Source organism: Anser anser (assembly GCF_964211835.1).
Source record: "Anser anser genome assembly, chromosome: 1".
NCBI classification, from domain to species: Eukaryota; Metazoa; Chordata; class Aves; order Anseriformes; family Anatidae; genus Anser; species Anser anser.
In genome coordinates this window covers 156,983,727-157,005,730 of record NC_139720.1, presented here as the reverse complement: position 1 = coordinate 157,005,730, position 22,004 = coordinate 156,983,727, and the positions used below count along the sequence as shown (strand labels likewise).

Genomic DNA, 22,004 nt, shown 5'->3' with positions numbered 1-22,004 from the left:
ATAAATCACACACGTAGAACATAAGCCTGTTTTTAGAGGCAACCAGCACCAAACAGGCAAATTTAATTCTTTCCTCCCAGTTTGTATTTGATAGAAAGAAAAATCCAAGTGTTACGACCTACTAAATCATCTTTTCATAGTAGTCTTTCTACATACCTCCATGAAGTGGCTGAGGGCATGAACACTAATGTATATCATGATAACCTTGACCATTGCAGGATGAAAAAACGAACAAACAAACAACACAAAACACAAAAACAAAAACAAGCCCTACATAAAGGTTTTGAAAAAATATAAATTAATTCTGTTTTTATAAAGGTTAAATATTTTGCTTTCATTATTTTTGTTATTGTTTGCTATTTTGATAGGTTCTACATATTTTATTTCATAGCCCAAACTCATTCTAGACAGATGGTAGTTTCCACAGGACAAAACGTGCTGAAAGTCTTGATAGATTCAAAGTCTAACACAAGGTAAGGGAAGTTATGCCATCTGTGGTAGACTTTTCTTCCACTCCTACATTCCGGAAACCCTCAAATGCATTGGCATTGACAACATAGAAAGGTCTGTCAGTAGAAGTACTGACTCTGATGCATAAAATGGTAAGCTTGTATAGAAAGTACACTGTAAACTTCACTATTCCATACCAGAAAAAGGGAAGAAATACAAAATTATCCATGGGGTTAGAGGAGCAAAGCTCTATGTTTTTGTTTTAAAAGACTAATTTGATTCATAATTGATGAATTCCCTTAAGTGTTTAAAATATTTCAAAACCAAAAGTAACTGTTTTAAAAGAATGTATACTTTAAATGGGTATGTCTTTAAATATGCAGTAAACTGGGATTTATGGGCTTGTTAATATCAAGTATGTAGAATCCAAAATCCCAAAATACCATATGTGCTATAAAACATTTTCTTCTTTAGTAAACTATTTTTCCTCTTAAAACAGATCATTAAATTTACCTCTTAGTAGCCTTCTTCAGAAGCTTTTTTATTTCATTAGTCTTACAGGTGTGCTTCTCATGGATAACCACAAATGCACTGCAGCCTTCTGGTGGAGGTTCATCAGCTGCAATCTAATATTTCAACAATTATACTTAACCAGAATACTTTGATTGCACTTCAACTTAAACTCACATCCCTTTGATTAAAATAACTCCACAGCTGCCATTGAGTTTTGTTTCTAATTAAGCCCATTCAAAGTTGTGTACATGTGAAAATAGTAATGGAAAATATTAAAAGATTGAGACCTTATAACCTTTGTAAGAGTTAGTCTACCAAATAACGTTCCAGAAAACTCAAGTCCCTTTATGTTCTGTAAAAATGGGGCTGAGAAATATCCTCCACAAGCTTAAATCACAGACTATACTCTGAGACATTTTTAATTTTAGCTGATATCAGTATTACTATTCTATCTTTCAACTTCTGAAATACTGTAATGAGAGAGATGAGAAGTCCATTAAATAACAGATCTAAATGTCTTGAAGATACAGGAAATTTCCTACTTTGGGAATGTCTGAATTCCCACAGGAAAATTTAAAGCAATGCAAAACAAACAAACAAACCCACAACTGAGTTTTAAGAAAGAACAAATCCCCCCCCAATTACCTTGAAAATACAGCTATCCATATAATTAAACACAAAGATTTTTTCCTCACAATAAAACTAGCTTATGAAACATTGTATCATACCTTTTATAATTTGTATCAGGTTTGACTACAAAAAACACCTGCATGTGTATTACTGAACTGTAATAAATATTATTTACTCTGAAGCCAAAATACCACATATATCATTTACCAAATATATCAGATAATACACTCACCTGTTGAAACATCTGAACAGTTGGAGAATATGCCCGTATGGAAAGTGCAAACTTCAAAAGATTGATTTGCAGATTGGTTAAAAATTGTCCTGCTTTCTTCAAGATTAAATTGTAGTAAGAATGCTCTGAATCTGTTGAAGAAAAAAATACAAAGTTTTTGTATTTAGCCTCTAATGGTGTGGCTTATCCATCTGTGCTAACATAATATTTGCACATTATGCTAGCACTGACAGGCAGTTCAAAAGTCTTCAATGTTGTCCACTGAAAAATTGTTTCCTTTACCTACAAATTCTCAAGGCCTAATGTAACACAAATGAATCAAAAGTGAGCAGAATAGCACTGGTTAACATCTAAGTCATTTTCAGCAATAAAAAAAAATCTACTTAATACAGTAATACCTCTTTGCAGTCCCATATGGCAAGTCTTGAATAGAGCTTAATTTTTCAAGCTTATGCTAGCCTTTTAACGCAAATTTTTAAGGTTATTTTTAAGGTTAACCAGCATTATTTTTAAAATTATTTCCTCACACTTAGTCTTGGACCACTCCAATCACTCAGTTTACATTCATAAAGCTCTTCTACTGGCAACATTCTTTGGTCTACTCTCACATATCCCATTTCTTCCCTAGAAATGCATTATAAACAAGAGTACGAGAAGAGATACAAGTGAAACGGTTTCGCACCCCCTACCCCTCCCAGCAATCTCACCTTCTCAAAGCCAAAATCAGGACTCCAAGTCAGAAAGGAAGGTGGATGGAGTCTGGGAACAATGGAAGTTATAATAAAGAACTGTGGTGGTAAATAAAGAATCTCCATTTATTCTTCAGGTGGAATAACCACAGAATCACAGAATGGTTTGGGTTGGAAGGGACCTCAAAGACCACCCAGTTCCAACCCCTGCCATGGGCAGGGACACCTCCCACCAGACCAGGCTGCCCAAAGCCCCATCCAGCCTGGCCTTGAGCACCTCCAGGGATGGGGCATCCACAGCTTCTCTGGGCAGCCTGTGCCAGTGCCTCACCGCCCTCTGAGTAAAGAATTTCTCCCAAATATCTATCTAAATCTCTTTTAGTTTAAAACTGTCAACCCTAGTCCTGTCACTACACTCCTAGAGGAAGAGTCCCTCCACACCTTTCCTTGTAGGCCCCCTTTAAGTGTTGGAAGGCTGCTGTAAGGTCTTCATTGAGCCCTCTGATCATCCTCACGGCCCTCCTCTGGACTTGCTCCAACAGGCCCATGTCCTTCTTATGCTGGGTGGGCCCAGAGCTGAACACAGTACTCTATATGGGGCCTCAGAGGAGCAGAGCAGAGGGGGAGATGCTGTGGTTTTACCTTGCTAGGCAGCTGAGCTCCGCCACAACCGCCGTCTCACTCCCCCTCCTCAGAAGCCTCCTTGGCCTGCTAGCTACACTTCTATTGATGCAGCCCAGGACACGGTTGGCTTTCTGGGCTGCACGTAAATATTCTCATGCTTTCCTTAGGCATGTCAGTGAAAGAAGCCTAATTAGAAAGAAGTTGTAATACTCTTTTATCAAGTTGAGAAAAAGACCAGTATCTATTAAAGAATTTAAGGAACAATGCTCATCAAAAGTTTGAACTGGGCCATGTTTTCTACGTTGCTGTATATGACATTCTTGAACACAAATTAAAGTTGAGGAACCAAAGCTGTTACCGTAACAAACATTGAGCACCATCCCTGTTCTAGAGGTTGGTCTTCCACAATAGGAACAGCTGAAACATGCACAAACTAGTCCAGAATGGACACTGTGGTGAAAAAAATCTAAGTAATCAGCATGTATTTTATTTACATGAATAGATACTACCTGTAAAATGCAGTGATTCAGGATCTTTTTCACGTAAAATTCAAATATTCTCCTATAAAGTTGAAAATTTGCAGCAAAGAGAAAGCAAGTTGAGGGGGTAAACCATTGCAGCTGTCCAGCTTAAATTTACCTATGCTGTTGGTCAACATCTTAATTTAAAAGTGTTTCTTCTCTGAAAGTGGAATGATTGTCCCAGTGGGAAACCCCTCTAGGGGTCCAAGGTGGAACCACGCTAGACCACATACCATAACCCTACAGGCCATAGTTTTGGAATTATCCATCAACTGAGGCCAACTCTAGATGTAAATAAACTTCTGAGCCTGGCAAGTTCTGATGAAAAGGATCCCTTGGGATGGATTAAATAAAAATAATCCAGAACCTGGGATATTAAAAACAAACAAACAAACAAAAAAACAATTTGGAGAAAAAATTTGGCATCTGAGCATTCACCATTCTGATGCCAAAACATTAAACAACATCCTTCTACTCTATAGAGACTAACCAGCCTTTTACTGCTCCTGTTCAACAGCAGGATTAAAATATTTTTAATCATAGCTTCTGTGATACCCTGAATTTTCTTTGCAGGATTTCATTTGTATTATTATATATCACATATCTGCTAGGCAGTTTCCTTCCTACCTTGTATCCTTGCCCAAGTATTGTAGAATACTTCTGCTATTGTAGAATACCATCATTTTCTTTTTTGTTTTAGCAAGTAATACTTTCTCTAAGCTCTACTCATTAATCAGTATCCCAAACCTCTTAAGACATTCTTCATGTCTCTCTATTCTTTTAATTTCTGAAATTTCTTAAGTAACGTCCTGGTACCATAGCATTCAAAACTGTCTGAGTTACTGAATTGGCTTTTCACCTACTGTTTGCCCGAGCATTGGGCAATGCTTTTCATATACAATAATGAAGTACTTCCTATCCTCTTGCTTTCCTCTTTACAACCTGTAGCATTTTGTTCCTAGAACCTCTAGGATCTTCCTCCTGCCTTTTCCTCCTCCTGAAAATTAATTATTTCAAAAGACTCAGTTTGCTGTTATTCACTATACAAAAAAAAAAATAGGATTACAAAAGGGCATGTTCTACATTTCCAGGAATTTGCCTTCCCGTAAACTGTGTATAAACATTCCTGTCTAACATTAAATTAATTGGACTACTTACATTTATACTAGAACTGCTGGCTTCATTCAGACTACAGTGATAGCTCTTTAAATTTCAGCAAGATAAATTAATCCACATCAACAGCTATATGACCCATCTCATGCAAAAAACATTTTTTAAAGTTTATTATATACTTTAAACTATTTTCACATAGTATTTGCTCCTTGAAACTTGACAACTGCTTGCCCTTCAGGCACATTTTTAACAACACTCTCTGCTAAAAAGTAGAAGCCATGATAAATTTTTAGAATGTTAGAGGCAACCAAGGAGAAACAGATGTTTTGGTCATAAAATGTTTCATGATGGCATATTACCATTAAATTCATTAACTAAGTTGATTAAAAAATAACTAAATGAGATGACATCGATGGGATACAGCTCCAGATTTGAAACATCTAAATGCATGCATACAAGCTATGTATCTGTAAACTGCCATCCTAGCCAATATAGTCTAACAGCCAACAAAACATGAAAAGCTATTTAGGTTGCTCTAAACGTGCCTGAATTTGTCAGCTGAATAGCTCTCTAAACTCCGATAGTCAAACTGAACTGAACTACAACTGAAGTTAAGGAGTAGACTCATATTCACCTACATTTATTGTCCACAATCTCTAGATGTATCTCATATCACAGGGAGATGAAAAATAATTTAAAAAGAGGGAGAAGACCAGGATGGTCACAAAAGGAAAATAAAGGTCTTTATCATGGCTCCTCAGACTCCATGCAAGTGAGCACGCACACCACAGAAGTAATCTGAATATGTGCTGGTGCCCCACAGGAGAATTGAAAGTACTGAGGCACAGAACGCAGGGAGAATAAACATAAGGGACATAATTAAGTCAGAAGAGTACAGCGTGATAGGCTTAGTGTTTTGAGGGACTGGAGTTTGGGGATTGTTCCAACTTTATCTATGTGTATATCTATAGATTAGTTAGGGAATTGAAGAGCTCAAGTAACAGCAATTCCAGCATCATTGGCCTGTCAAACCCCTGTGACATTCAAGAAAGACGCCAGTACAGATGGAGCACTTTATCGCATGATTATTATAGAAAAATGCTGTACCTGTGTATTATTTCCTCTTGAATCTGTATGGTTGATATGGACAAAAATACTTATCTGATTTAGTAGTGAGCAATGTTGATCTAATACAGTGTGCAATGATTAACCTTCTATATCTGCAACAGCTAATTTGCATGATTGTTGTTTATATGTAATATATTGTTCTATTCTTTTGGAGAAAACAGCTTCCTTATTAATGTCTGTGGGTTTTTCTTTGTTTAGTATTTACAAGGTAGCTGAACATTCAGCACACAAACTAAACCACTTAGGAAGACAGTAAACACTCAAGTTATTATTTGTCAGCAGGGAACTAGCTCCTTACCTTCACTCTGTATTCCTAAATTAACCTTTTGAGATATAAAAACAGCACAAAGTTTAAACTGCAATTTTAGTATTTTGTAACTGTGCTGTTCTTTAATATCAAATTTTCACAGCTTTGAGTTCTTTTTAACACACATGCAGTCCCAAATAGCATCACCCCCATTTCCAAATTTTCCACAAGACCACAGACAAACATATCACGTTAAGTAAAAATGCACAATGCTGTCCATGCTACCTGAAGACCTCACTCTAATTTAATATAGCATATCCCATAATCATCCTTTCTTGATATTTTTCATACCTGATGATCTCAACGATGCCCAGGTTGATATGAGTACTTATTAAAAAATGTTGTAACAACCAAACTAACCCTGTAAAATGATGTAGCAAATTCCACATACATTGTTCCTACCAAATTTGTTTAATTTCTACAGACATCACAGCTAAACAGACTATTTATAGATCATATTTGCTATGGCTAAATATTTAAATGAACAAATTAACAACTGATGTTGATTTGACTATTCCAAATTTAAAATAATAGATTTGAAGGACTGATAAGCAACAGGTTTGAAATCATCCAAGGAATGACTTTTTAAAAAGCCACCATACTTGAGACTTTCAATTGTCTCTTGGTTTCTCTAATACTTATCAACTCTTCTGAAATACTCAGTAGTATGTGCGGATATAAATCTACCATCCAAATCTTCTATAAACCCAGTTTTTCAGCTTCAAATCTAGAATTTCTTTATCTTAGAAATTTTCTTCTGTTCAAAATCAACATATTATCATCCATCCTACCTAGTCTTGATATCATTGAGTGTACAACTGAAAAATCATTCACCCCAACCAATCCTTTTTAAGCCAGCTCCTTTAATTTGCTCAAACAGTTTTTGTTGCATCGTGATTATTCCTCTGTGTCAATGTCTTTTGACATGTAACAGATAAGAAAGAGCTTGTTCTATAACATCCAGAGAACGAACTTCTCCTCAGAGGTATACTACTGTACCTCCCTCTGTAACTGTGCCACTCCAGTAGCTCAGTATTAATATTCTTTACTCGAGCTGACCATTTTATATCTGATGCCTAATGCAGACTTCCCTACTGAAAATGTCTTAATTATTGCTGGATACATATGGTACTCATAATATTTCTGTTTCACACTTAGGATATTGACTTCAGTAAGACCTTTTTAAGTTGGAAGAATCAATATTGATGTGATTTTGTCATTAAATAACCACTTTCTTTTCCTCTAAAATTGTAACTTTCCTCGCCACTCATTCAGAAAGAGCACTGGTTTATTATACTACCTCAACTGTGAATTAACTTTTAGGAAACCCACACCTGGTGCCAGAACTTTAAACTTTCCTGCAATATAAATGTAGGAGTTTGTTGATCATAATAACATATATACACATACCAATAGCTTTATATGCTTAATTAAATAAGTATTTTAGTACATTCTTAAGGTTCCCCGCTACCATCATCTAATCCTTTGGCAAGACAGACCACGCAAATCATCCTACTGGTAATATAATTATCCTCAAAGAGTTTACCCAGGTGAAGTAGAAAAAACACGTAGCTAACAGCGAACTTCTAGAAATATTTGTGCCACTAATAACAAATGTCACTAAAGCTTCAAATTCCTTGGAAGGTTGGTCCAAGCAAACAGAAGACCGGGGGCAAAAAAACTCTGACGTACAAAATGTCTTATCTCAAGGCATACCAGCTGTACCTTAGCTGGGCAAATAAATAATAAATGAAGAAAGAAAGAAAGAAAGAATCGAAGCTGGAAATTACTTCTGGAGGTTGTCTCATCTAAACTTTTACCTAGGGGAGATCTAATTTCCATGCTAGATTAGGCTGCTCATGGCCTTGTGCACAGAGTTTTGAGTACCTCCAAGGATGCAGGTTGCACAACCTCCCTGGGCAGTTTGTTTCAGGGCTTACCGACCCCCATGGCAGAAGTATTTTCCCTAATATCTAACAAGAATTTCCATGTTTCAGTTTGTGCCCACTGATTCTTTTCCCACCACTGCATACCTTCGTGAAAGGACTGACTCCATCTCCAGAGTACCCTGCTGTTATGCAGCTGAGGATATGAGATCTCCCCTTACCCTTCTCCTCTTCAGGATGAATGAAACCCATTTCTCTCAGCCTTTCCTCTTAAGTCTACCCCAGTTCCCCAACCACTGCGGTGATCCTCTCCTAGACTTGCTCCAGTATGACAATGTTTTGCTTGTAATGGCCCAAACTGGCCCATTACTACAGAGGCAGTCTTGCAAGTGCCACATACAGTGAAATAATCACTTTGTCAACTGGCTGCCCACACTCCTAACCCAGCACAGCATGCAGCTGGCTTTCACAGGCACGAGAACGCAATGCAAGGCACTGCTGACAAAGATATCCAGCTGGTTCTCAAGAACTGCTTTCTAGTCAGCCAGTGCCCCGCTTACGCTGTTGCTGAGGTTATTCCAGCCCACGTGCAGGAATCCCTAAAGTGCCTTTGCAGCACCTCCTGGTATTTCTGCTGGCCCATCTCTCCAGCCTACCAATGCCCCTCTAATGACAGCTTTGCCCTCCCGCTTCTTGACTTCTCCCAGTTTTGCACCATCCACCAGCTTGTGGAAGGTGTAATCCACGACACTCTATGGAGCAATGATAAACACATTAAAAACCATTAGTTCCAATACTCACTATAAAAAGGCCACCAGTAGACAGCCAGAGGTCAGGCTGAGCTTATTTCCATTTTCCGTGTCCTCATGCCCTTGCACAGAACAGCTCTGAAGGTTTACTGTCCTCAGCGATCCTCTCTGGTTTTGCTTATACTTCTGACTTCTGACTATCCCGTTTTCATTAGCTCACAGAGTAATTATTTTTTTCCCTTTCCAGTTTACATCCCACACCTATAATCACAGTTCTTTGTATACCATCTGCTTCTACTAGATCCTTTCCGCAAAAATGAAGGGTAAGAGGAAAAGGGCAGGGAGAAAAGAAAGTAGAACATCATGTTCTACTCAACACAAAAGCACATCATGTAATCATAAGCAACAAAATGTTGTTTACCATGCCTGTCTCTGGTCCTTTCCTCATAATTTCCAAAATCTATCAGCTTCTTTGGGCATTGGCTAAGCACTCAAATAATGCTCTCACTGACCCATCCACTGGCACGTGACAAACTCTTTTAAATTCATGTTCAGTCATACTTGCAAAAATGTGTTGTTCCTTAAGTTCCTTCTCCCTCCCATATATACCGTATTCTGAGCATGATTTTTGTCATCTCACTGAAATTACTGGCATGGTCTTTGAACAACTTTTCAGCTTTTGATTGCTAACATTAACATTCAATTTATTTAAAGCCTCTCCTAGTGGTAGGCCCAAGTGATAGGTCCTCACATTCATGTGTAATGAAGGCTACTATTTTGAAGAGCAAATGAAAACAACTGCCTCAAGCACTGTGTTCGGTTTTGGGCCCTTCACTACAAGAAGGACATCGAGGCCCTGGAGCATGTCCAGAGAAGGGCTACGAAGCTGGTGAAGGGCCTGGAGCACAAGTCCTGTGAGGAGTGGCTGAGGGAACTGGGGTTGTTTAGTCTGGAGGAGGCTCAGGGGAGACCTTATTAGTAATTTTTACTAAACTGCTCTCCAAGACACTTTATGGGATGGCTCATTTACATTTATGGTTAGTTTACTGGATTTATCTCCAGACTTCTAGCAACCTAATATTCTGTTGTCTAGTCATGCAAGATTTTTTATCCCACTTTGTCAGTGGTATTATTCTGAGACACTAGTATAGCTAATAAACAGTCTCAATGTCACCTACAAGTATGAAACATTTTCGGTATTTTGTTTTCACTTTTTCCTTTAGCTACCATACTCATTTGAGCTTTGTGGGATTCTCTCCTCTTCAAATATCCTTCTTACACAAAATACTGCCTGAATATCCAATTCCTCTTGCTGAATCTTATAGGAAGGTAGGTATCTTTAATCTTTACATTTCTGTCCCATGCTCAAAGAGCAGTTCAGTCAATCTTGTCTTTTTGGTTTTTACAATAGCCCTGCATATAGATTGCCTGGGAGAAAATATGCTGAAACTTTCTGAAAGAAAACTACCTAGCAAGCAATAGTTGGAAGAGTTAGACTTTACCTGACAGGAACTAGCTAATATGTTAGCTTGATGTTTAAAAATTATGTAAAGTGTAAGATACTAGCATGCTGTTTAACTTACCTCCTTGCTTATAAATTGTTAATTCTCGTACAGTTTCCAAGAACTGCCAGAACTTCTCATTACCATCTTCTGCAATAAATTCACTGTTTAAAAAATAAAAATGAATTGTCCATAGGTTGACTCTGTCCAAAGATGTACCATAGTAAAAATCCTCAGTTGCTTTAAAGTGACAACAACAACAAAGCGATAAAGTGTTAAGTATTTAATGATCACCTAACATCTCTACAGTATGAAATACTGAATACTCATGTATTTTGGTTAAATGAGACATTGAACAAAACCACTACCAACCTGAACTCAACAGTCAAGAGTTATAAAGCAAAGAGACTACTAATAAACACAAGCAGTTTTTCACTTTATTTTTCCATGTGTATACCAATATACAGTTATATATAAATCTACTTAAGCACACAAACTTTATTAAACAGAGGCTAAATATACAAATAACAACACAGTGTCAGGTTATAACTTTTAATCGAAATACAGGCTTATCGGTGACAATGTTTATTTTGATATGCAGGGGAAGTCCCCATTCTCTGGAGCACTTTTGGAGATGGGTTAATTGTTACAAGCATAAAAGGTAAGGTTTGCTTTATTCCAAACACCCTTTTTTCCACTTAATGTAAGCACTTTCTCATTTTGTTATTCTTAAGGGAACACCAAGGTTTGTTTATTGCCCCTCAGGCCTGCCAAGAAGATCGACTTGCTATCACGAGCTTATTCTTTTCTAACCTTTACTTTGGAAGTTTGCCACCCCTTTGATTACAGAAGCTTGCAGTTGTCCCTTTCATGGGAGCTCTCCAAGCAGCAGCAAACACGTTGAAATGAAAAACTGAGCACAATTTTAAACCAAATTGGCTGTGGGGCCAGAAACGCGTAAGAGAAGAAAGCATTTTGACTTTGTACTTTGAATTAATAATCATAAACAGCGCCTTTTTACAAGGCACGTTTTACTACTACAGCTCCACACCTTTACTAACGCCTTTACACACCCTTTACACACCGTTACGCACCTTTACACACCGTTACTTCATTCGTGAGACAGACGTGAGTTAACTGGGGTGAGAGGAAGGTACTTTTACTCCACCCACGACCTGGTACAACCGGAGAGGGGAAGCTGCTCAAGCTCCCCCCGCCTCCCGCCCCTCAGCCCCCCTCAGCCAGCGCAGGCACCGCCGCCGCTCCCCTTCCCCGTCCCGACGCCCGGCAGCGGAGGAAGGCAGCGGGGGGGCCGCACGCACCTCGCCTCCAGCAGCGGTGGGGTCGCCGGCCATTTCGCCGCCAGCCGGGCCGTCACGGCCGGGGGGGAGGCCGGAGCCCCGCGGCAGGGGCAGGGCCGCGCCCGCAGCAGGACGAGCAGGGCGAGCGGCAGCAACAGCGCGGCGGCCGCCATGAGATGGCGGGCAGGGCACGCGCCCCATCCACCCCCGCCCCCGCAGGGGGTACCTCTGGCCCCGCCCACGCGCCGGCTGCCGTCTTTCTATTGGCTGTTCCGTGACATCGCCGTCGGGCCATTGGTCAGTCCAGAAGCCAATCAGCGGCTGACGACTTATAAATAGCGGGGCTGGCGGGGGGAGCTTCTTCTTGACACGCGGCGCGGGCAGGTAAGCGCATGCGCGGGCGGTGTGCTGTGGGGGGCTGAGCCGGTAACGGCTCCTCCCTCCCGTGAGGGTGCCGTCGGTGTGTGTGACTTGCCTGTTGAGGGTTCGCACCCGGCTGTGTCTTCCAAGAGTCCGGGCAACGGTAGTTTTCCTAAACTTTCCAATTCCTGTGCTTGGGTTTTGTGCTAATTAGGGGTTCTGCCTCGGCTTTCATTAGCCTAAAAAGAGCTAAGAACTTAGTAGCTTTGCAGAGAACACATATAGTCAATGTAGGAAGGCAGAAGCACTTTTTTTTTCCTCTACAGAAGTTAGAACATATTTCCAAATAGAACTGGAAAGCTGTTTCCTGGAAAACTGTTTCCTGCCAACATACTTCTATTTTTTCTCAATAAACACACCTCACTGGAAAAAACTAAGCTACAGTTGTTTGAGCCAATGTCATTATTTGCAGGCTTGTGTTACACTTTTCAAGCTCTTGGTCTCCAAGTTATTTATTTTCAATCTCACCAGTTACTTCCTTTCTTCCACAGGACTGCTGCGCTCTCTCTGTTCTTCCCCAGCTCTCTGGCAAAGCTGCAAGTGTTGGTGCAGGTGCTTCTGGATCAGGCTTGTAGGGTGTGGATATGAAGCAGCTCTCACCAGTTGTTTGTTGGAGGGATGAGTCTGCCAGCTGTATTAAAAGTATGGGGGATCACCTCCAAAAGTTGGCTGATGAAGTGCAGAGCTTGAACTGATGAAGTGCAGAGCTTGAAGCTGAAATCAGGACTGCTCATCTTACTGCTACACCCAACTTAGTGTATCTTGCCAGCCATCACCTCCTGACTGTTCAAAACTGCTGTGTGGATGGCTAGAGCTAGTTAGGGCCCTAGTAAAAGGATCAGGCTATGGGTTGTATAGTTTAGTTTATTAGTGCTTGGGACTGGTCAATGTAACATCCTCTGTACAAATAAAAGGGATTTGTTAGCCAGATGTTCTGAAACTGCCATGTAGAAATTCTGCCCTAACAAAACACATGTACTTACATGCTGCTGGGTCTGTGGTTTTGTTTGATAAAGGCATCCCTAAGGCCCTGGGGCTCTTTGTTGTTTGTTTTTCCTTATTCCCACAAACTTGTGCAGTTATAACACCTCAGATAATTGTCAGATACCACTGACACATCTGTGTTGACAGCTTCACTGTAAAGCAGTTGATTTAAGTAACCTCACACAAGACCAGTAGCGAAGCCTTCACATACTTCCAGGAAGTATATAGGAGAGTGTTTCTGTTGGGTCATGTGTAAGGCCAATAGTAACAACAATATTCAGTGTCTTTTATATGGAGAGAGACTAACACTGAGCAGCTTTATTTGTGCTGACAGTTCAGAAGCTGCTGCTGCTGACAGGGATGACACAACTAGGGTTATGTACAGATGAGTAAGTTTGGGTCTCATGTTTCAGTGCAAATAACCTGTGTGTATGGACAAACTTTGGCATCCAGAGAAAATAAAACTATAGGTGATGAACTGTTAAAAGACACTTCCATTGCTCCCTAGCAAAGTTCAAAATAACATCTGGTCTACTTTGCAGGAATTATGTTACAAAATTCTGCACAGAATAATTACAGCTGTTTTAAATTAACCAACTATCAAAACAAAACAATCCTTTTATGATTAAAGAAGTTCCAAGCCAATTGCTTTTTGCTGCTTCTTCAGCCATAACTGAAATTACTAAAGACGTTCCCTATGTATATACATTTATCAAGTGTTTTTCATAACTACATGTGATACTATGTGTTTGTGATGATGGATGCATCTGCCTTAACCTAATCTATCAATTGTCTTTGTATATAAAGTAGCTGTATTACATTTTATTTTATATTGATATTGTAGAGGCTGCTATTGTTACTTAACTGTGAGTTCTTAATAGCTTGTACTTGTTTCATACAATTTATTGCTTGCCGTACAAAAAGAAATAAAAATTTGTTGCCACTGGTTATGGAAATAAAACTACCTTTGAATTCAGTGGCAGGATAAAATGGTAGCTGTGAATCAATGGTAAGATAATTAGCCTCTGCCGAACTAGAGAAAATCATTGGTCAGGTTTTTCTCTTGAGGAAAGATCTTTTCTGCTTAAATTCAGGGATCTCCATTAGACAGGAAGAATCTCTCCTGACACACCTCTCTCTCTCTCCAATTTAGGATTATTGTTTTATTAGCTGCCTTAAATTTAGATAGGGTAAATGAAGTTGGAAGGGATTTCCGGATGTTTCATGTCCAACCTCCTGCTCAGAGCAGGTCGCTGAGATCTTTGTCCACTCGAGTCTTAGTGCCATCTCCAAGGATGGCACCTGCGCAACCTCTCTGGGCAACGTGATCCATTGCTTGATCAAGATGCAGTTCTGACTGCTGTTCAGAAATACTGTTGTAACAGAGCATCACCTTCCTTATAAAGGGAATATTTATATATATACATCTGTATACCAGTATTTATATTTGTCTGTCTTCCTTTTCCTTTGGTACTTAAGCTACATTCTGGCCTCAGAGCAAATGTACACTTTTCAGAAAACTATTTCTTTATAATTGCACAAAGGCAGATTTTAATCTCTTAAGCAGTGTGCAAACCTAGAAGATGGAGAGCGGGCTTAATCTTCATTTCTACAGCAGTGTTATGTAATTAAGTATTGCAAATAACACTTGAACATTCCTGTACGTACATTCCATATGTATGAGAAAGACCCTCGGTTCTCTGAAACCGTTTTTCTGCAGAACAGAAAAAGAATTACAGCAAAATTTTAAAATTATTCATATCACAGCTGTGTAAATAAGAATTGATTATCATAGCTGTTTCAGTGTGAATAGAGGAAGTGATTAATGAATGCTTCTCTGTAAGATGCAAATGTTTTATAGTATTATTCATAGTGAGCTATGTCTATTTAATAGAAATAGTAGCAATAAGTGAAAATAAGTTGAGCTTCATCAGTGTATTCAGTTAGCTGAAAATAAAACTTTTTTTTTCTCTTTTACAGGTTGAAAACAATTTTTGAGCTGAAGGACTCCCTTCTTCCCTAACTTGGAGGAACACAAATGACAAACACCAGTCAAAAGGTAAGCCTGTTATCTATTTATTAATTGTCAGCCTTCTGGGCGGTAGCTGCTGGCATCCTTTTACCTGTCAGTGTTGTTCCTGTGTCATTACGGTCAGAGCAGGCGTTTGAGATGTTTCCCTGGTGAGATTAAGTATGCTGCACTGAAGCACTTTTTGTCCATTCCGTTGGAAGTAAAGACCAGCCTGAATTATGTGATTAGCGTATCTCTGTGTGGTGGTATTATGTACTAACACAAAGTATATTTTATAGTCTGTTAGCTCTTCATTTTGATTGGCAGGGAAAAGCAGGTGACAGAAAAATGGATGTAGGAGTAGCATGAGCCTGGTTTCAACAGCTCAAAGAAGCTGCTCAGTGGCAACTAGGGCAATCAAAATTTATGCTGCTTTGCTATGTGCCTACACGTGCAGCTGCAGTGACAGTAAACGGCTCTCTTCAGGATCCTTCTCTTTTGGACTTCCATTTAAAAAAGAGATGGAAGCAAAATTTTGCTTTGTAAAATAAGTATAGAGGTTACGACTTCTTTATGGTTCTGAGGTGGGTCACAAGGATATACCTCCTGGGCTAGATGAGCCAACTTCCTATGAACCTGTGGGTACGCTTGTGTGGCTTCGTGGAGAACAGTAAAATTTGGCCATAATGGGAAATGCAGCTTTTGCAGTAAGCAGTGGCACTGCGGTGTTGTGCCAGCAGGACGGTGTGGTTGTGCTGATTTCTGAACCACGCTGGCTCCTACCACGCCACACCTGGGCAACTAGCAGTAGCAATGAATAAAAATAGAGCTTCCCTTTAGCACAGCAGGCTTTTCTCAGTCTGACTATGCCAGATCTCAGCTTGCTGAAGCAAGTTCATCACGTAACATGAGTTGGCACTTCTGATGTTACTAACTGGGGTGCTCCCACAATTATTCTCTTCTTTAGAGAACCCTGAGCTTTTCAGGTGTTGAACACGAGCATTTTTCCCATTTTCCCGAATTGCAACTTGTGAATTTGTGTATGTACTCAAGGAAAGGAAAGTACAATATCGTATGTAGAATGCTGTGGGGTTTTAGTGGAAACCTTTTTAAGTGGTTACGGACATGTTCGTAATCCCTAGGATAGGTCATATATAGCATTTTAATAATGCACTTTTGTTTGTCTAAGCTATATTGATAAATTTGACAGGCATGCAGGTCTGTGTACTTTATGTGATTTTTAGAAAAGACGTCAGCAGACAACCTGCAGACACAATCTTACTGCAACAGTGACTAATACTAAAAAACTGAGCGAGTTAATGTGGGATGGATCTGCATTGGACCTTAGTATTTAAACAGTAAAATGATTGAATTCAATTAAAGATCTGAAAGCTGGATAAAGTAGCAGACACTCCAGGTGAATCTTAGAAGGCATGTATTGTTTTCGTGGTTCCAAATGTGGGGCAGGGATGATGTGTGTACAAACAGGGTAAGTTTAGTCTTGGGCACATCGCGCAGTTCAAGGAGAAATTCTTCTGACATCTTCTGCCTAAGAATAATGACCTAACTCTAAATAATGTAGGAAAATCAAGAACTGAAAGGAAGTTTTGTTTTTGTTTCATGTTGATTCTTTGAGATCTATCTCAAAGAGAATATGAACAACCGGTGAAAGGGTAAATTAATGTCAGCATTCCAGTTGGATCCAATTACTTGGATTTTCAATTTTTTTAAACCAATTAGCCACCTACTGAAAGTGCACTGAAAACATCATGTGTTCTCTTGTATTCACCATCTCCAACCCAGTGATTCTCAAATGGTGCTACATGACCTGAAAATGATACACAGGTGATGCACCAGTAATATAAAAAATAACTAAAAGTGTTCTGTAAGGCTATTAAATAACCATTGTTACTGATTCAAATAATAGCCACACTCTTGTGTTTTAAATGTAGTTTGCTACATGCAAATGTATGGGAGATTATAACTTTGGCAAGTACAAGTTGTTTATATAAAAAGTAGCAAGTTAAGTATTTTTACATTACTTCAGTATTTGATGGGTGCAAAAAAAGTGCCTCAGGATAATTCTGAATACATTAAAAAAAAAACAACTGCAAAAAGGATTTCAGTGTGATAGTACAGGTGCATTTCCTGAAAAAATATAGTATTTCCAGAAATAAAGGAGTTGTATTTGACTTATAAACCTATCATTTATGAATCAAAATGTGCTGCTGCTACATGCGAGGTGGAAAATTTAAAGTACCTGTACAATAAGGTAAATCAGTGATTTTTCCCTTTTAGTCAGCTCAGTAACCCAAGCACTAAATCCTTGCCCGGAGGAGGTGCGTAAGAAAGCATAAGCTAAGTTGGAAAATTAGCCCACGAGTCCTCAACCAAATTGCCTTTGGCATGCTCCCAGAGAGGTAAGCTCTGCTTTGTCTCCCTGTGGTCAGCTCTGCCTGCAGCGACGCTGAGGGTGACACCCGGGCTTTCACGTGGCTCTGCGGCTCCTGACTGGCTATGGCACTGAGCAACCTGAGGTCACTCTGAAGTTGGTCCTGCTCTGTGCAGAAGTAGAACAAGATGACCTCCAGCGTGCTCTTTCAACCTAAATTATTCTGTGACCCTTAAGTGCGATTTATTTCAATTAAAGCTTGGTGTAACTAAAGCGAAACAGAACTAGTCACGCATTATTGTGTGAAGTGCAATGGGTTTGTTTCCATTGGAACAAATTCCAGTGCTGCTTTTCAGATTTTGCGATGTCCCTTTTCCTTGTTCCATCACTCTGGTAATGACAATAGCAAACTAGTAGCCAGGTTTCTCATCTCTCAGGGCTCATTTCATCTCACTTCCCAAATCTGAAAAAAAAAAAAAAAAACAACTTATGGACAAGTCATGTAAACCCGTTCCTTTCAATAACTTACACTGAATATATTTAGAGGGAACATAGAAATATTACTTTTCAATAATGTAAATTAACATTTTATGTCCTTTAACATTTTATGTCCTTTTCAATTTATCTGAGTATATAAAATTTTCAATTTTTATGATTTATATGCAAAGCTAATTACAATCCATTGTCAAGACAGCTTTAAAAATCAATGTAAAAATAAGTTATACATAAATGAAAGAGAAGGAAAAAGTGCAGCCACAAGCTATTACGCATATAATGAAAATGGATTTATTGCTCAAGTCTTATTACCTTCTATTATTAAACCATTAAGAAGGTCCCTTAAGTTTAATCCAAACTGGAAAAGACACATTCACATACACGTATATATGATATTCCAGGCAAACATATATTAAATGAACATTGTGAGAATTAAAACTCCCAGAAGAAAGATAAAATTTATTATTCCCACATTTCTGACATTAGTGTGATATATCCATAAATAAATTATAAAATGTGTACTTTAATAAGATCATAAAATGTGGGACAGTCAGGAATTACATTTTTTTTAGCACTAAAACATGCACATATAAATTCAATCACAGATTTGTATCAGGCTAGCACGTTTCTGTAGTTCAAATGGCACTAGCCACTCAAAAATCCGAGTAAGTCCAGTCTCAGTGAAATAACTGGTCACTGAACCTGCAAGGTTGCGGTTTATAGCTGTATATATGCAGATTTCTGGAGCTTTGCACCTGTGTATTGAAGTGATTGCACGTAATTAGCAATGTGATTATCAAATATGTTTTCACATACCGCATATAATTAGACTTACAGAAACACACTACATTTAGAATATTTTAATGTAGATAAACTTTGGGGGCAAAAATGAAGTGTTATTAACAAAATGCAAATTGTTTAACCTCTAATGTGCTAGCTTCTGCTTCTCCTGTATCTTTCTGTTAGCAAAAGGATTCCCAGCCATGCAAACTCAGGGCAGCTTGAGGTACGAGCCAGTTCTGCAGATTTTTTCACCTCCTATCTGTGCTGCTAGAGCAGTGATGTGTGGTTCCAGACAATGAGACACTGAAAACTCAAGGCAAAAGAAGGAAGCAAGATTAATACTGGATGTATGCTATCTGGATGTAGAACTCTTTGTAATATCTTTTTTGTTAAAATAAAATGATTATGCGTATGGATAGATGGCTAACTTCTAAGATTATGCATATATATGGTAGACATATAAGTAATATCTCATTGTAAATTAATGAAAAATTATATTTATCCCTTGGTTTGTGATCAAACTAAGTTTCTGACAGGAAGACCTGGCTTTGTTTCTGTTTTCCAGTATTCCTTGATTATAACTTCCTAGACTAACTGAGGTTAAAATCAAACATACCATGTTTCAATGCCTGTTAGTTCCCAGTTATGCTTGGACATAGCCATGCACAAGTGTAATTGTTTAATAGATCAAATTCTGATATTTCACTCACCATCAGTAATCTGTAGGCCTCAATGTGACTATGCTGCTGTAGGCTACTTTTATCTTCTCTTACCAGTATAATTCCTACTCTATTTTAGCTTTCTCTTTTGCCAGAAACGTATGTGCAATGCTAGTTGTTTGTATGGACGTGCATCTCCTCACTGAAACACTTCAGCTTCAGGTCCAAACTAGCTGCTTTGACCAACCTGTTTTGATCTCTTCTTCTGACAGCCTGAGAACTACTACCTTGATTTTTGCCATTTTTAATATGAAATAACACTTGAACAATCTTCATGTCAGTTCTTCCTCTGAATTTACAGTTTTCATCTCTAACCTATCTGTGTTGAATGATTTTTCTTCCTTCTAGTGTTTTTTAGCTTGTCTTTAGTTTGTCTTAGACTGCAGAGCCAACAAACAGATCCTTCCTTGCTATTTTAAGGGCTAGAGGAATTACTCGTCTTATATTTTGTGCCACAATTTGCTGTTGTAGGTTAAAATTCCCAGTTCTTCTGGTAACTGGTTTTCCCAGCATATTTCAATCCGAAATCATAAAATGCAATAAATTAGTGCTGGAAACAGGTGTCTCAAATCATGACCTCAAACTGAGTATGAGTATCTAACCTGACACCTACAGTACTAATAACTTCTGCGTTGTAAGTTTTGTAGATTGGCCAGATTTGAGGTAACAGGAGAAATTCCGCTGTAGCCCCAGCCCAACTTACATCTCTTTTTAATTAAACCTAAATTCATCTCAAAAATTTTGGGAGTCCAACTAAACTTTTAACTGATAATAGAAGCAGTATTTTAGTGACTTTGATAGCACAAATTAGAGAATTATTACCATTCATACATTTTATGAATACACACACACACACACACACACAAACCAACAGTAAAACCAAATCTGTGTTACAGAAGAATCACTGATCGCATGCCTTCAAGTTATTAGAATGAACCTAGAAGGAAAACTAAGTTATTTGGAAAAAGCTTACTTTTTTATACTTTGTGAAGGCTATGCAACCCTGCTGTGAGTGTGTTTATCTGATAGAATGCTGAGAATTGGACCTCAAGAAAAACAGAAGTTCTAAGCAAAAATGTGAATACATTGTTTACTTCTTGGAAACTATCCCAATTCTAAAACATTTCTTCATGATGAACAGCACTGTTGAAATAATGCCTCCTCCAAGTGTGTAGGGTTGGCACAATTTTATGGTTGAGTAAGCAATTTGCTTGAACAGGAGATACTAAGGAGAAAATATTGAAGTGGTATTCCAGCTGGACCGAAGAGGGACTAGTAACTCAGGTGCTTATAGAACTAGACTAAGTGAATAAGAAAGAGTTTAAAAAAAAAATCCCTTAGCAGGAGTTGGAGCCCTTCTTAGAAAGGTCTAAAAACTCCTGGAGAGGCACATAAACAATGTGTGGTTTGTGAATTCAGACTTCAAAGTATCCAGGTCAGTTTGCTGAAATGAATCCAAGAAAGGTCTAGTAAGAAGTAGTGGCAACCCAGAAAGCGATAACAGTTCTGAACTTGCTGTGATTTCCAGTAAAGAGTTGGAGGTCGGTTATAAAAGAAAGGTTCAGACTTGCAGACAGCTGTGAAAGCCAGATAGGGGTGCTGAAAGTTGAGCCTGATCTACCGCTTGCCATGCTTTTCTTCATTTTCCACCTGTATCCCACGAAGATCAGATGAAAGAGATGAAGGAGTCTGAGATCAAATATTACAGAAATAATTTTTTCCATTTTGGAGATGGAGACTTCCTGGAAGACTTTTTGTTGTTGCTATTGGAACTTTTTTTTCCCTTTTTTTTTTTTTACATCACATCCCAAAGGCTAAAAGATAAACCAAAAAATTGGTTGGAGGGGAAGTCTAGTGGATCAATTCTAATATTACTTCAGATTTACTTCAGATTTATTTCTCAGCAGACATTACAGTTTTACACTTCAAACAAAGCTGGGATGCCAATTTGGATAAAGTTAAGCTGTAATTGTCCATAGTAAATATAAAAGTCAATCTTGAAGGAAAAGACAAGATATGTCCAGAATGACTTTGCAAAGGGCAAGAGGGGTGGTTTGGCTTCTAGACCAAAGCAGAAGTGCACAAGATAAACTGATAGTGGGATAAGTTGTGTTTGATGGGGACTGGCAGACTAACATCACCTGAAATGAAGGAAGAGGGTTTTGTGTGGTGAGAGGACAAAAATACTGCTATGATGCATATCACCAGGTGGCAGTGTTACACAGTCTTGCAACTCCTATACTGTATGAGAAAATTTGGGGTCTTGGAAGGAATACTAATAGGGATTTTTGTTAGTTTCTGTTAGGCAGAAGGAAGTTGCAGAAGAGACGGGTCTCTCCCTGCACTGATTGCCTGGATCAGTCAGTTTTGGGGATGGAGTTGCAGTCTGGGAACTGAGACGTTGACTTGGACATCACAGTCTTGAGAAAGGGGAATGTATTGGATGCTGTTAGGCTGCTCTTTGTGGGGAAAAACAAAAGGCCATGTTCAAATATAACAGATATCCTCCACATGATTGTCAGTGACTGAGTCCGTAGCACTCTACTTGTACCTGA

The 22,004-nt window shown here is 38.8% G+C and overlaps 1 protein-coding gene and 1 long non-coding RNA gene across 5 annotated transcripts in view; one reads left to right on the top strand and one right to left on the bottom strand.

The window, feature by feature from the left end:
- Positions 1-11,859, bottom strand: part of UGGT2 (UDP-glucose glycoprotein glucosyltransferase 2) — a 95,318-nt gene extending 83,459 nt beyond the window's left edge. The window contains exons 1-5 of one of the 3 annotated variants that reach the window (XM_083800435.1): positions 11,667-11,762; positions 11,439-11,481; positions 10,426-10,508; positions 1,826-1,956; positions 964-1,076 (exon numbers count right to left, since the gene is read on the bottom strand). In XM_083800435.1, coding sequence (XP_083656561.1) covers positions 964-1,076; positions 1,826-1,837 — 125 coding nt within the window. In that variant the 5' untranslated portion in view covers positions 1,838-1,956; positions 10,426-10,508; positions 11,439-11,481; positions 11,667-11,762. Of the gene's footprint in view, positions 1-963; positions 1,077-1,825; positions 1,957-10,425; positions 10,509-11,438; positions 11,482-11,666 lie in introns of all 3 variants that reach the window. The other 2 variants (XM_083800434.1, XM_083800436.1) reach the window with 2 other exon arrangements.
- A 46-nt stretch (positions 11,860-11,905) lies between these two features.
- LOC310882151 lies at positions 11,906-19,269 on the top strand. Of its 2 annotated transcripts, none has more exons than XR_014572823.1 (4): positions 11,906-12,029; positions 12,557-13,438; positions 15,030-15,108; positions 18,914-19,269. It is a non-coding gene; the product is annotated as an uncharacterized lncRNA (long non-coding RNA). The 2 variants fall into 2 exon arrangements; XR_014572824.1 differs by lacking the exon at positions 18,914-19,269 and adding an exon at positions 17,511-18,907.
- Positions 19,270-22,004: the final 2,735 nt, after the last annotated feature.